This window comes from Bidens hawaiensis, unplaced genomic scaffold (assembly GCF_021521415.1).
Source record: "Bidens hawaiensis isolate Kalapana, Puna unplaced genomic scaffold, B.hawaiensis_p1.1 tig00023286_1, whole genome shotgun sequence".
NCBI classification, from domain to species: Eukaryota; Viridiplantae; Streptophyta; class Magnoliopsida; order Asterales; family Asteraceae; genus Bidens; species Bidens hawaiensis.
In genome coordinates, this window is record NW_027493654.1 from 57,282 (window position 1) to 72,555 (window position 15,274).

The window sequence follows — 15,274 nt, forward strand, 5'->3', positions numbered from 1 at the left end:
ATGGCATGTTGAAGAAGAACCCATCCGAGTACCCTTATCAGACGACGCGGCCTGCGCGGAAATGGCCGCGATGGGGGAGAAATATATGAATACTCCCATTCCCATCCTTGCGCAGGTATTTTATCCTTAATGAGATTACCTTGACTTATTTTCTAAGTCTTTTTGTACTCATATTTTTGCTTATGATTTGCAGATATCCGCGCTTGCTGACCAGCCCGATCTCCTCGCGCTAAAGAAATTACTTGACGAGTGCGAAGGGGCTGGCGGCGGCGATGATGGCGCGGCGAATGCTGGCGTTGCTAGCGGCTCTGGTGTGGCCAAAGGATCCGCTCCTGACACTGTCGTGCTCGAAGACTCCATTCAAGATGAACAACTTGACTATGGTCAGTTTGGAGATGATGAGGAGCAGGCTGCGCCAGATGCTGAGGGCGATGATGAGGATGACGAAGAGGCTGACGTCAACGTGGAGACTTGAGAAGCCCTTCATGTTTTTTTTTTTTTTTTTTTTTTTTTTATTTGTAGTTTGTATCTCATCTTGTAAACTTGTAAATTTCAACGCTTTGGAATGAAATTTTGTTTTTCCCTTCTTCGCATCTTGCGCATTCCCCATTGATCTCTTTATATCGCATGTTTGCTTGTTGAATATAAGATATGCTTGCACGTTGGAATAAGAACAAGGTTGTAAGGAATTTATTATACTTAACCCTTGTCATATTGTAAGTGATTTTGCCATATCTTGATTATGTTGACACGTGTGTTGGCGTTTTCATTATTCCTCTTTTGCGCGACGATATCGCGCGTGTATGGAATTATGAGTTTTTTAGCCTTACGCGTCAATGTGTTACTCAGATATCCATTACAATTTTATGCGCGACCTCGACCTGAGACCTTAACAACAATGTTTTGGCATTCGCTTTGCCTTAGTTGTGCTTAGGTATTTATGGTCAGTCTGCGCAGCATGTAGGATGGATGTTGTGAGTGATTTGAGCTAAGGCTCACATTATTGGGCTAAGGCCCTGAGCTAAGGCTCATATTATTGGGCTAAGGCCCTGACGTTTTAGAGTTAAGACTCTTTAACGCGTTTGAGCTTGAAGCTCGCGCATGTATGTTTTACTTCGTTTTATTTCGTTTTGATGTCAATACAATGTTATCATATTGCTCAAAATCAATAAAGGGAAGTGTGAAACATGTATGCAAAAGGTGATAGAATTGGGCTAAGGCCCTGACGTTTTAGAGTTAAGACTCGTTAACGCGTTTGAGCTTGAAGCTCGCGCATGTATGTTTTACTTCGTTTTTATTTCGTTTTGATGTCAATACAATGTTGTCATATTGCTCAAAACTAATAAAGGAAAGTGTGAAACATGTATGCAAAATAGAATCCACATTAAGAGAAGATAGCGCGTATCATTATTCATAATGGCTAAAAAAGCCTTGATTACAAACTTGATATTTTTACATGAAACATTTTCTAAGCTGTGCTGCGTTCCATGCGCGCGGGATCTTCTTTCCATTCAAATCTTTTAAGGTGTATGCGCCTTTTCCCAATTCTTCCAAGACTTGATAAGGTCCCTCCCAATTGGGGGACATTTTTCCCGGGGGTATCGCGCGACTAGCTTCATTGTTTCGAAGGACAAAATCATTTTTCTTGAAGTGGCATTCTTTCACGCGCTGGTTGTAATATTTTTCCAGCTTTTTCTTGTACTTGGCTTCACTGATGATAGCCGCCTCTCTGCGCCCTTCAAGTAAGTTGAGATCCAACCTTCTTTCGCGCTCGTTATCAATCTTGCTCATCATGAGCACTCTATGGGATGGGCATCCAACTTCTGCTGGAATCATTGCCTCTGTTCCATAGGTTAGGCTGAACGGGGATTCGCCATTGCTTGTTTTGCTTAATGTCCTGTGTGCCCACAGGACATTAGGTAGCTCTTCGACCCAAGAATGGGATTCTCCCTCCAACCTTTTCTTCAGCCCATTTAACAAGCTTTGGTTCGCGCGTTCCACTTGTCCATTCCCCTGAGGGTGATAAACTGAAGTGAAAATTTGGTTGATGCGCAATTCCTTGAGCCAGCTGGATATCTTCTTGTCAGTGAATTGCTTGCCATTATCGCTCACAATTTCCATGGGCAAGCCAAAACGGCATATGATGTGGCTCCAGATAAACTGATTCATCACTTCGGCTGTGATTTTTGCTAGTGGCTTGGCTTCAACCTATTTTGTGAAATAGTCTACTGCCACTACCAAAAATTTTACTCGCCCAGGCGCTTGCGGTAGGGGACCCACAATGTCGATTGCCCATTTGTGGAAAGGCCATGCGGAGGTCACTGGAAATAAATTGTTCTTTGGCCGCATGGTGTTTGGCGCATAGCTCTGACATGCTTTGCATTTTTGGATCTCTTTTAAAGCGTCCAAGTACATGCCTGGCCAATAGTAGCCTGCGCTCATTGCCTTGGCAACCACCATGCGCGGGCCAGCATGAATTCCACAGATTCCTTCGTGTATCTCTCTGATCACATAGCTTGCTTCCTCAGCATCTAGGCATTTCATGAGCGGCCCAAGATAAGAATGTCGATATAATGTACCGTCAAGCAGTTCATAGTTCTGCGCCTTGTGTCTTATCTTCCTCGCTTGCGCGCGATCATCTGGTACCTTTCCCTCCTTCAAGAATTCCATTATTGGAGTTATCCATGATGAAGGGGTTGTATGAGTTACCAGGACAGACTTCGCTACCACCGACGGGTTGCTCATTACTTCTACCCTGACATCTTTGCCAAAGTGATCAAAACTGGTTGATGCCATCTTACTCAGCGCGTCTGCAGATTTGTTTTCACTGCGCGGAATATGAATGATTCTGAAGCAGTCAAATTGCTCGATGAGCTTTTTCGCCTGCTCTAGATATAGAGGCATGGTGTTCTCCTTGGCATCATAAAGGCCATTGACCTGTGCTGCTACCAAGTATGAATCAACATGGGCCTCTAGCTTTTTAACCCCGAATTTGTGCGCGATGCGCAGGCCAGCCAGCAGGGCTTCATACTCAGCCTCATTGTTGGTGCTCTTGAAGTCCAACCTGATGGCGTAAGTATATTCATGATTCTCTGGATCCACCAGTTTGAGACCTGCGCCGGAACCTTCATTGTTTGAAGCTCCGTCAGTGAACAATCTCCAAACATTTTCTTCATCATTGGCTCGCGGAGGGTCTACCTCGCGCTGAGCCTCTTCAATTCTTGCTTCTGGGACTTCTGCAATGAAATCAGCCAAGACTTGTCCCATTATTGCTGGACGGGGCTTATAGGAGATCGTGTGCTCTCCTAATTCCAGCGCCCACTTTGTCAGCCTTCCTGAGAGCGCGGGGCACCGCAAGACTTGCTGGATGTTGTAACCAGTCAGAACTTCAATGGGATGACCATTGAAATATCTATGAAGCTTGCGCGACGCGTGTGTTAGTGATAAAACTAACTTTTCCATGATGGAGTAGCGTGTCTCAGGATCTGTCAGCACCCGACTCACATAGTATATTGGCGTTTGGATTCCCTTGCGATCCACCAATAATACTGCGCTGATGGCGCGCTCTCCTGCTGATAGGTATAATGTCAAAGTTTCACCAGGAAGAGGAGCTGTGAGCGCGGGCAGATTTATCAAACATTCTTTAATCTCACTGAAAGCCTGCTCGGCCTCAGGAGTCCATTTGAACTAACTTTTCTTTAAGCAGTTTCTCAATGTATTGACAAATGGGGTAGATTTGGTTGCATGGTTCGCTAGGAACCTGTTGATTGATACCAATCTACCATTCAGCTTCTGAACTTCTTTCATGGTGGATGGCGAGGGCATGTCAAGGATGGCCTCCACCTTCTCAGGGTTCACCTTGAAACCATCCTTGGTGACCATTACACCTAGAAATTTTCCCTCTAGTACGCCGAAAGTACATTTGCTCGGATTGAGCTTCATGTTAACTTCCTTTAGGCGCCCAAGGGTTTCTTCGATGTCTTTGAGCATTTGCTTTTCCTCCCTGCTCTTGATCACCAAATCATCCACATAGACTTCTAGGTTTCTTCCGATTTGCTCGCTGAAAACGGCATCCATAAGTCTTTGGTAGGTGGCGCCCGCATTCTTCAAACCAAAGGGCATTTTTGTGTAGCAAAAAACACCCTTGTCGGTTCTAAATGCGGTCTTGTCCTCATCTTGTGGTGCCATTTGAATCTGGTGATAGCCTTTGTAGGCATCCAGGAAACATTTTAGGTTGAATGGCGCCACGGAGTCCACCTTTGCGTCGATGTTTGGGAGGGGGTAACAATCCTTTGGGCACGCTTTGTTGAGATCCTTGAAGTCAATGCACATCCTCCACGACCCGTTACTTTTCTTTACCATCACAGGATTGGCTACCTACGTCTGGTATCGTATCGGGCGGATGATATTTGCGCGCAGTAAATCCTCAACCTGCTCATTCATGGCCCTCGCCTTTTCATCCTTCATGACTCTCTTCTTTTGAGCAATTGGCTCTACAGACTTGAAGGTGTTGAGAGAATGTTGTGCCAGGTCTCGCGGAACCCCAGTCATATCAGAGTGTTGCCACGCGAAAACCGACATATATGCTGTGAGCAATCTTTTCATTCTTACCCTCGTGTCGTCTGATATCGTAGCGCCAATTGTGATTTTTTGCTCCGGGAATTTCGGGTTGAGAATCCATTCCTCTGGCGCTTTTTCTGCCATTGGAATTTTCATTCTCCCCTCCCGCGGAGTACTTGTCACTGCGCACAAATGATCTCGGTATACAAAAGTTACACCTGTTGGTGTTGGGAACCCCAACGCGCCGTGCGCTGGCGACGGTATGGCGTTGAATTGGGCAATCGTTCCCCTACCCAAGATCATATTGTGGCAAGAAGTGGTGGGCAAGACCAAGAAGTTAACAACTTCGGCTCGCTTGTGTTTCTCATCCCCCATAGTTAGCTCAAATTGTATTTGACCTAGGGGATGAATGATTTCATTGGAAACACAAGAGATCGGCGCATTCACAATTTCAAGCCTTGCTTGGTCTGCCGGATCCAGTTTTCTGAAACATTGCTCATACATGATGTCTGATTCACTGCCAGTGTCCACCAGGACTTTTGACACTTCGTAATGAGCAATATGTGTAGTGATAACAAGAGGACTGCTGATGAAAGGGCCTCCCCTGATTCTTGGGAAGATGACTTGTTGCTCGCGCCAATCTCCTTGGATTTGCGCGCTTCTCTTTCTTGACATTTGCCCTTGCCTTCCTCCCTCGGCTACACAGATTCTTTTGTACTTTTTGCTGGCTGAGGCTCCTGATTGTTCATCTTCTGGTCCTGAGTTTTTTACCAGGTGAGCCAGCTTGCCTGATTTCACATCCTTCTCAATTGCATCCTTCAAGTGGTGGCATGCATCAGTGTTGTGTCCCGTGGATTTGTGAAACTCACAGTACTTGCCACTGTCTGATGGTCCCTTGTAGTGTAGTGGCTTGGGGCTTTTGAATTGGACATTCTCAGTGTTTAACACCTGTGAAGGCGTTTTAGTGAGGGGAGTCCATATTCTTGGCAGAGGTCTGTTAGGATCTCTGCCCCCTCCCTCTTGTCACCCTCCCCGCGATTACGAACATCTTTTTGGGGCTGGGGTGAGCTTGGTTGCGCCTGCTTTTCTGCGGAAGAAAAACTGGTTGGTTGCAACCTGGACCATACAGAGTTCTGCTTGCCCCTCTTTTCTTTGCTGCGCGGTGATTCAGCTTGATGCGCTCTTTCTCTTGCCCTATCTTGGGCAATTTGTTTTTCATTCCTCTCGAAAACTCGCGATGCTTCCATTAACTTGGCCCACGTGGTGGGCATGCCATCTCTGCTTACGAGAGCTCGGCGGAGTTGATCACTGCGCGCGCCTTGTATAAAGGCCACGCGCAGGAGTTGCTCAGTTATACCTCCGATTGCCAGAGACTCCTGATTGAAACGAGTGATGTAGTCTTCAATCGTTTCATCATTCCTGCGCACGCAGTGCATGATGTCATCAGGATCGCGCGTGTGTCTGCGCTGCTGTACGAAGTGGGCTTGGAACTTTTCCAATAGTTCCTCGAACCCATCAATTTGCCCAGTTGGCAAGCTCTCGAACCAGACACGCGCCGCGCCCGTGAGGCAGCGAGCAAACATGTGACACCATGTTGGCATCGTCCAGCTCTCTAGGTTTCCCGTGTTGTAAAAACCTTGCAAGAAATCGTCTGGATCTGTTGTGCCGTCATATTTGCCCAAACCACTTGGCATCTTGGTTTTGTGTTGGATGGGAGCCTTAGCGATGCGCTCAGTGAACTTTGAATGTTTCACCAAGATGGCCGGTCTATACGGTGTGGTTACGTCCACTTGCCCTCTAACTGGTGGGCTGTACGGCATGTGCAGATCCAGATCGGCTCTGGCTCCAGGCGCCATGTTCACAGGCGCGCGGAGCTGTAAGCCTCCTGCATGAGTATCTCGCGTCTTCCTCATGCTGTGCACTTCTTCATCACTGAACTCAGTATGTGCAGTGTGAACAGAATGTCCTTCTTCCGGCGCGCGCGGCCTTTTTGTTCCATGAACAGTTTGCTTATCAAGCGCTTGCCTTTGTGTTAAGTCGGCTAGCTTTTTCTGTTTGACCATCTCATTATACTTGTCCATTAGACGCCGCTGCTCGTTTATGAGCCATTGTTTAGTATCATTTGTTTCATCTTCTGGACCCATTGGTCTTTTTTGTTTCGCGCCGGCAAGATTTTGTAACGTGAGATCGTCTGGAGGAGTTTCAGTCTGGCCGTGAGGAGCTGTGATGAAGGGACGGTTACTGGTGGTGCGCGTAGAATCACGCGGCCCCCTCAGAAACTGTTGTCCCTCATTAACATCCTCACGTTCAATATCCTCCAGAACTTGATCAACGTTATGAACGCCAGAAACCATGGTGATTTTTTTTTATATATAGATCTGATGAGATCTGATTGCCGTTGTAACAGTGGATGGCGCCAATGAAGAAGCGTGGATCGACTCACTGGAAGACGATCTACTTTCCTCGGGTGTGATTATACTATTTCACCGATGGTTTTCTTGGATCTGGGTTCTTCCACCTACAAAATGAACAGCACCGTTAACTTACCCCTCAGAAAGGGACAGAGGGGTCCTCTTTGGGGTAACCCTCCGGTGTGAGAATAAGTATTTGTGGAGAAGATAATAATATCAGAGTAAGTAAATCTGGAGAGTATTGCTTAATAGCTGAATACTCTGTGATTGGATGTGATTGTGAATGTTACTGGCTGTAACTGTGTGTTGTTGGATGATTCAGTGTCTCTCCTTGTGGAGTTGATGCTGTATTTATAGTGCTAGGGTTTCCACTGATTGGGCTCAGCCTTGTTGGCCTCCTCCAATTGCTCTGCGCCACGTGTCCTCTGGGACACCTGGTGCTTTCTCATTGGTTATAATCACGTGGTAGCACATGAGTTATGCTGAGTTGTCCACCTTTCATTTGGCAGCTGTCAACATCAGCATATTCTTATTCCTTAAAAAGATACCTTCTGGAAGGTTGTCTGACGTGCACAATCAAGGTTGCCCTAATCCTGATTTGGATAAGGACGAGGTTGATTATGTGCATGTGTGATATGCGCCAATCCTGAGGATGCGCGAGGTCTTCTCTTTATTCTCACGCGCAGATGTTTCATGCGCAGATGTGATATGCACGAGCATGTGATATGCGCCGCGCGCTGATGCGCCACGCGCATATGTGATATGCGTGAGCATATGTGATGCGCGAGCATATGTGTGCGTGGGCATATGATGCCTGAGCATGTGTGGTGCCTGGGCATATGATGCCTGAGCATGTGTGGTATGCGCCATGCGCATAGGTTTTGGCTTTGTGACTTCGTAATGTCTTGATTCCAAGCCTGTTGTCTATATCTTGTGGGTTGACCCGCCTCACTCGGTGTTGAGGCGGGTACATACCTCTTCAAGTAGCTTTGGTTATATCGCGTTATATAATATGGAATTATACCCTTTTTATTTTAGACTTGTATCCTAATTCCTAAACCTCCCATTTAACTCATTTATATCCTTCAAAGGGATATATAAAATTTCAAAAATCAATATGACCACTTATTACAAATCCGAAATTTATTATTCCTAATTGATAAATGACTCCTAAACAGCAAAGTTCCACACATTCCAGAGCACATGGGATAAGTTTAGAAGTTTTCACCACATGTCAACACACAAATGGCTGTTCCAAATTCCTACAACAAGCCAACACAGCTGACTACCCAAGTCTTTCACATTTTGTATCTTCTGTGGACTAAGCCAGTGCTAGTAACAGAAACTTGTCATTTGGAATCCGCATTATTTGCTCTATTTGGTTCAGGTTTTCTTGCAACTAAAATATGCATTTACTTCAAAAGATGGGTACAAAAGTTGGGCAGTTACTTCTAATCATATGCATAATCATTCCAATACTATCAGCTCAGGATAGCGACCGTAAGTTCATTTCTTTTACTGATTTTGTGTTTATCAAGTATCAGTTAGATGAATGACAATATTGTTATACTCGTATTGTTTAGTTGGCAATCTTCAGACTCTGAAGAATGCTTGGCAGAACACACCACCCACCTGGGATGATGGTTCGGATCCGTGTACTGCTGGCAGTTGGGATGGCATCACTTGCACAAACAGTCGTGTGACTAAAATGTGAAGCCTTTTTTTTTACTAGAGTTGGCAAATATTATAGTTAACGTGTAAATATCAAAACTGTAATAATTTTAGTAGAACTTATAGCCCAAATTTTTTATTTTAGACATTTGAACTATCTTCAAAATAGTTCAAAGATGCCAAATTTAACATTCACCTATAATTAATTTAGTGACAAAAGTGTGATTATGTTAATTCATTCGTTGTTTCATATAACTTTGCAGTACCTTGTCAAGCATGCAATTGAGCGGCGAGCTTCCAGGAGACATCGACCAGTTTACCGAGTTAGAGATTCTGTGAGTCTAAATCTTTATGGTAGTTTCGATCGGGTACTTCTTCGATTGTCCTTATGTCAGCAATTTTTTTTATTGTTTTGGTATATAGAGATCTATCTTACAATAAAGATTTGGGTGGATTGCTCACTTCCAAAATTGGAAATCTGAAGAAGTTAAAAAACTTGTAAGTAATTTTTTAAAAAATAAATAAACAGTGTTTGTTAATAATAAAGTTTAACATTTAATCTTCTTTCAGAATCCTAGTTGGTTGCAGCTTCACTGGTCCAATTCCAGAAACCATTGGTAACCTTGAAAGTCTTGTCTATTTGTAAGAAATTTCCTCTATGCATTACTAACCGTTAAAATAAATCAATTAATTGAATTGAGGGGTGGGGCTGAGTTTTATTTCAAACAGCAAAACAAAAAAAAAAAAAAGAAGGAAAGAAAAAGAAAATGGATAAAATACACAAAATAAATGAATTTTGTTGTTTTAGGGGAAATAAATTTAGATTGAAGTAAGAATATTTGAAAATTCAATATTTATTTTTTCATTCAATAATTTATTTAACAAAATAATTAACTTACAGCATTGAACTTCTTTCTAAATTAAAATCTGAATATATAGTTTGTTAGAACATCCGTAGTGGAGAGTTATGGGGCGACTTTATGGCCCATAATCCTGGGAAAACACCGCCCCCCTCCAAGTTATGGGTTTTTTTGCAAGTTATACACAAAACGCCCGATAATGGCACCAAAATCAAAAAAGAGCTGTTAATTTTACCTTTAAGAATTAAAAAGAAAATAAATAAACAAAGTTATGAAGGCTTTATGACTACACTTGTTTTTTGTAAAAAGTCATAACTCTGACTGGGCGCCACGTGACACATAACGCCCAGGGGTGAGGCTTTATGACTACTCATGGTCTTAGAACATATTAAAACCAATTTATTTCAAAATAAAATAATTTTCGCGTCATAATATATGAATTTGGATTTTGAATAAAAATTATATAAGAATATTGACAAAAAAAAATTAAAATAATTTATGAATTCAGATTTTATTTAAAAAGTACAATAATTTTAAGTAATATGTTAAAGAAAAATCAAAAGTAGTTACTTCAACCAGCGGGCATTGCCAAAGGTCAGTCACCACATATGCATACTAATAATATGTACGAATTAATTAATACACGAACTAGACAAATAATATTTTGGATGAATTCAAAATTTGAAATTTCAAACAAACTTGTATAAAATGAAACTAGTTGATCCAACCTGTTAATTATGTAAGTACTATCTGCTCATATATAAGTCTTGACTCGAGGATCGGTACGTGTTGCATAGATCTCTGAATTCAAACAGCTTTACTGGACGCATTCCATCTTCAGTTGGCAATCTACAGAATCTTGTTTGGTTAGATCTATCAACGAACAATCTCATTGGGAGCTTACCAGTTTCAAGCCAGACAACGCCTGGTCTTGATAACCTAACTCTCGCGAAACACTTGTATGTTTAAGCTTCTTCTTTCCGCAGGTCGTAAAACAAATGGCCACTAATGTTTTACCCTTTTCAGTCACTTGGGAGACAACCAGCTTTCAGGTGATATTCCACTTAGGCTCTTCAACTCCAACATGAAACTAGTTCATCTGTACGTTTCTTTATCCTTTAAATAATTAATTGGCGTAGAGCGCGGAAACATGAAAAGAATAAAAGATAGAATTATCAAAAAAGAAAGTTGATATAATTAGTACAAGAAAATAACATGTAGTGATTACTAGGAAATGAACTTTAGCTTGATCTATCAGGTTACTAGAAAACAACAAGCTTACAGGCATTATCCCTTCTACCCTCGGACTTGTCACGTCTCTTACAGTTGTGTGAGTATCACTTTTAACTAGATTTGAACATCGTATTCGATATTAGATTTGGAATATAACTGCTAACTGAATGTCTTGTTTGTAATCAGACGACTTGATAAGAACTTTTTGAGAGGCAGTGTCCCCTCAAACATCAACAATCTTACCAATACAACCGAGATGTAACTTTCAGGAACCTCAAACACTAAGTTTAATTTGGTTCTCTCAAATATGGGGTTTGATAAATTATGTTTCATAGGTACTTGTCAAACAATCAATTGACCGGCCCTATACCCGATCTCACAGGCATGAGTGTCCTGAACTATATGTAAGTCTCAGGATATTTTAGCATCTGTTTTTCAATAGAAAATTCTTAATAGAATCATCTTCTAAAAACCATCTGCAGTGATTTAAGCATTAACAATTTTGCTCCATCTAGTGTTCCTCCATGGTTTTCAACTCTACATGCTTTGACAACCATGTAAGCATAGTTCTTGGAACAGTTATATATATATATATATATATATATATATATATGATGGATCTTGCGAGAAGTGATATTACAGCGAGAAGTGCGAGAAGAGAAGGTGTAACTCCATTAATCCCTAATTTCACTCCTTTTCTTATGATGTTACCTACATGTATGTAGGTTGGTTGTATTTATGTCTTAGCTACACACATTCAAACCTACCTACACACATATACATGCGTACCTACATACATTCAAACCTACCTACACACATACAAACGTACCGAGCCATATTCAAACCTACATACCTACACACATACAAACATACATACACGTTACAAAAATACGTACCTACACACGTACATACGCACCTACACAATAAGAAATGGAGTGAAATTAGGGATTAATGGAGTTACACCTTCACTTCTCGCACTTCTCGATGTAATAAAACTTCTGAAATGATCCAATACCTATATATATATATATATATTGAATATAACTGACTAATCCCAATATGTTTTTGTCGCAGTAAGATGCACAACACTAACCTTGGAGGGGGAATTCCTGTTTCCTTGTTCCGCCTTCCTCAGTTACAACATGTGTTAGTACATCATCTATTAGACTGGTAAAAATTGTTTCTACTTGCTAATGTTTAATAACTCGAAAACGTTCATTTGACAGTGTTTTAAGTAACAACCAAATAAATGGAACCTTGGACATTAGTTCCAATCCTAGCACACAACTTGAACTTGTTGATCTTCGAACAAATGACATTACGGACTTTACCCAACGACGCAATTATTCAAATAGTATTGATTTAATGTAAGTATTGTAACTACATACTACGTTCTGATTCTTTTTTTAATTCGAGGTAGTATAGCAATATGATATTGTTTCAAGGAGGGGTTTGAAAGTGATTTAGTGTCTATGGATTTCCAATCCATTTTTTCTCACAATTCAAAAAGGGGTGGCGGCGCAGCTTGTTGCCCGCATACCTGCTATGTTGATGTAATATATATGTTTCTATTTAATGAAAGAAATCGTTTAGTGAAAAAAAAATTTATTTGACTAAAACATATAAATGTGACTACAGATTGGTGGCGAATCCAGTATGTACGGAATCTGGTGTGAATGAGAGCTTTTGTTCGAATATAACTGACACTACCTCATGGTATTCGACACCATTGAACAACAACTGTGACCGTCCTTCGTGTATCGATGGTCGTGTTTTGAGCCCAAACTGTCAATGTGCATTTCCATACACGGGCTTCTTTACCTTCAAAGCTCCTTCTTTTTCTTCAACAGTAAATTACACCATTTACATCTCCCTTCATGATTCATTGATGGGGTTCTTTAAAAACGCTAGTCTTCCCGTAGATTCAATATCATTAAATAATATTAGCCGAAATTCGAAAGATTATCTTATGGTCCGTCTTGATGTTTTCCCGTCGGGCCCACAAGGTTGCTTCAACAGGACTGGGATTCTTGAGATCGGGTTTGCATTTAGCAATCAAACATTCAAGCCAAAAAAAGATTTCAATACCTACGTTTTCATATTTGAAAAATATAGTAACTTCTGTTCAGGCAATGTCTTTCTTCACGTTATCACTTTAAACTTGCACAATATAATTGAAGTGCGTTTAGTGCGTTTAAATTTGTACTTGTATGCCATTTAGCAGGGATAATATTAGGAACTGGAGACACCAAACACAAGTCATCTAACACTGGAATTATCATTGGCTCGGTCGTTGGTGGTTGTGTGCTTTTGGTATTATTAGTTCTTGCAGGAATGTATGCTTTTCGTAGGAAAGAAGGAGTTGAAAGAGTGACACAACAGAGCCAACCCTTTGGTAAATATTGTCATAAACACACTCAACAAAACTACAAATTAATATCTCTTAGCCACATAGAAATGGTAGTTAACTTGTTAACACTTTAAACATAAACATAATTTCATGTTTAATAAAATTCGCCCACATTCGTAGTCATAAAAATTAACTTTTGCACTTATAATTGTATGAATCGAATATCTTTTTTTTTTATAATTTAACTCCAAAGGTTTTCTTGGCATATGACCAATTATTTGTAAAACTCTTGCAGCACTCTGGGATCCTACCAGTGGGAGTGGATCTGTTCCTCAGATAAAAGGAGTACGGTCTTTTACCTATGAAGAACTTCAGAAATACACAAACAACTTTTCAGAGACTAACAACATAGGAAGAGGCGGATACGGGATGGTTAGTGTTAGTACACTTTATAAAATGATTTAGACGTATTAATGATCAAACAATATTGTGTAGGTATATAAAGGAAGTCTTCCGAATGGGCAGCCGATTGCCATCAAAAGAGCTAAAGAAGGATCTTCACAGGGTGGGCTCGAGTTTAAAACTGAGATCGAGCTTCTTTCAAGAGTTCATCACAAGAATGTGGTGGGTCTTATCGGGTTCTGTTTTGATCAAGGCGAACGAATGTTGGTTTATGAATATATCGTGAATGGTACACTCAAGGATAGTCTTTCAGGTACTCATATTTGAAGTCCTTCTATCTAGTATCTACTCATGTGTGTGTAATTGGAAATTCAAAATCAGATGACTTTATATGTCACTATAAAAGCAAAATATTTAGGTATAAGTAATGTATTTTGAGCTTTTACTTTTTGTAATTTTTTTTATGGTTAAAGAAACTCTATCTATTCAACAGTTGTATTGGCTACAGGACCACATAATTTTTCTGGTCTTATAGGTTCAGAACTTGTATATGTGTAGGGAGATCAGGCATTAGGTTGGATTGGACGCGGAGGATTAAAATAGCCCTAGGAGCGGCAAGAGGTTTGCAATATTTACATGATCATGCTGATCCTCCGATCATACATAGAGACGTTAAAACAAATAATATCTTACTAGACGAACGACTAGTTGCAAAAGTTGCCGATTTTGGACTATCTAAGCCATTGAGTGATGCTGATCGGACTTACGTAACCACTCAAGTCAAAGGGACCATGGTTAGTAACTCTTTCGTACACTGAATGCTCCTTCTAGTATAGTATCCCCAAACCTAATACATGTATGGTTTAAACATATATGTTAACAAAAGACTATGATAATGGATATGAACGAATGAATATATTGGATTACTAGTCAATACACGTGAAATTTGGAGGTGGGATGTGGCTATGAGATTTCGGAATTAAATATGTGTTGTGGTTGACTTTTAGCACAAGTTAGAGATGTATGTAAACTAGTACAAATTGTATTCTCTAATGATTTGTGACTGTATTGATCGATGTAGGGTTACATGGATCCTGAGTATTACATGACACAACAACTGACTGAAAAGAGTGACGTATATAGCTTTGGAGTTGTGATGCTGGAACTAATAACCGCAAGAAATCCAATTGAAAAAGGCAGGTACATTGTGAGGGAACTGAAACTTACAATGGACAAGAATAAAGAACTGTATGACTTACAAGAGGTTCTTGATCCAACTATTGGTTTAAGTAGCCAACTCAAAGGTTTGGAGAGATTCGTTGATTTGGCTCTTATGTGTGTCGAAGTTACGGGACAACAAAGACCAACGATGAGTGAAGTCGTGAAAGAGCTGGAGAGCATTACGGATTTGGTGGGACTTAACCATGGAACTGAATCATCAACATCAACTTCAGTAAGTTACGAAGGAACGGGTAAAGACCACAGCTATCCTTATAGCAATGATAGCCTATTTAATTATAGTGAAGGTTCTTTATCACCGAAATTGCATCCAAAGTAGCGTTCTTTGTTTTTGCACGTGTTTGTCTATATGTATAAATATATTACTGTATATTTATGTCTATGTTGTTTTGTAGAATAATTGGTTGTTAATTGTTATATTGTTGGTGAATAGACGTACGATCTGTTTAATAGTATCTTGCAATCAGTTGTCTAATATATTAATAATAGTTGTGCCTTGAAAAAAAGAACTTTTGCTTGGAATTAATCCTCTACACATGAATAATTGC

General features: G+C 40.7%; 1 protein-coding gene across 1 annotated transcript; it reads left to right on the forward strand.

Annotated features, from left to right (window-relative positions):
• Positions 1 to 8,298: 8,298 nt before the first annotated feature.
• Positions 8,299 to 15,064, forward strand: LOC143567262 (leucine-rich repeat receptor protein kinase HPCA1-like). The gene is made up of 20 exons (XM_077053726.1): positions 8,299 to 8,471; positions 8,555 to 8,681; positions 8,906 to 8,977; positions 9,066 to 9,140; positions 9,213 to 9,284; positions 10,300 to 10,461; positions 10,529 to 10,603; positions 10,761 to 10,832; positions 10,922 to 10,993; positions 11,071 to 11,139; positions 11,218 to 11,292; positions 11,810 to 11,881; positions 11,962 to 12,102; positions 12,374 to 12,858; positions 12,916 to 12,918; positions 12,957 to 13,130; positions 13,381 to 13,517; positions 13,581 to 13,800; positions 14,046 to 14,281; positions 14,569 to 15,064. The coding sequence occupies exons 1-20, from the start codon at positions 8,378 to 8,380 to the stop codon at positions 15,043 to 15,045; spliced, it is 2,910 nt and encodes a 969-aa protein (XP_076909841.1). The 5' UTR covers positions 8,299 to 8,377; the 3' UTR covers positions 15,046 to 15,064.
• The last annotated feature ends 210 nt before the right edge of the window (positions 15,065 to 15,274 follow it).

Excerpts from the sequence above, each read along its gene's own strand:
- LOC143567262 (XM_077053726.1), top strand. The coding sequence starts at position 8,378 with ATGCATTTACTTCAAAAGATGGGTACAAAAGTTGGGCAGTTACTTCTA. Across the intron at positions 8,472-8,554 it reads ATCAGCTCAGGATAGCGACC|TTGGCAATCTTCAGACTCTG; the intron begins GTAAGTTCATTT and ends CGTATTGTTTAG. Across the intron at positions 13,518-13,580 it reads GAAGAGGCGGATACGGGATG|GTATATAAAGGAAGTCTTCC; the intron begins GTTAGTGTTAGT and ends AATATTGTGTAG.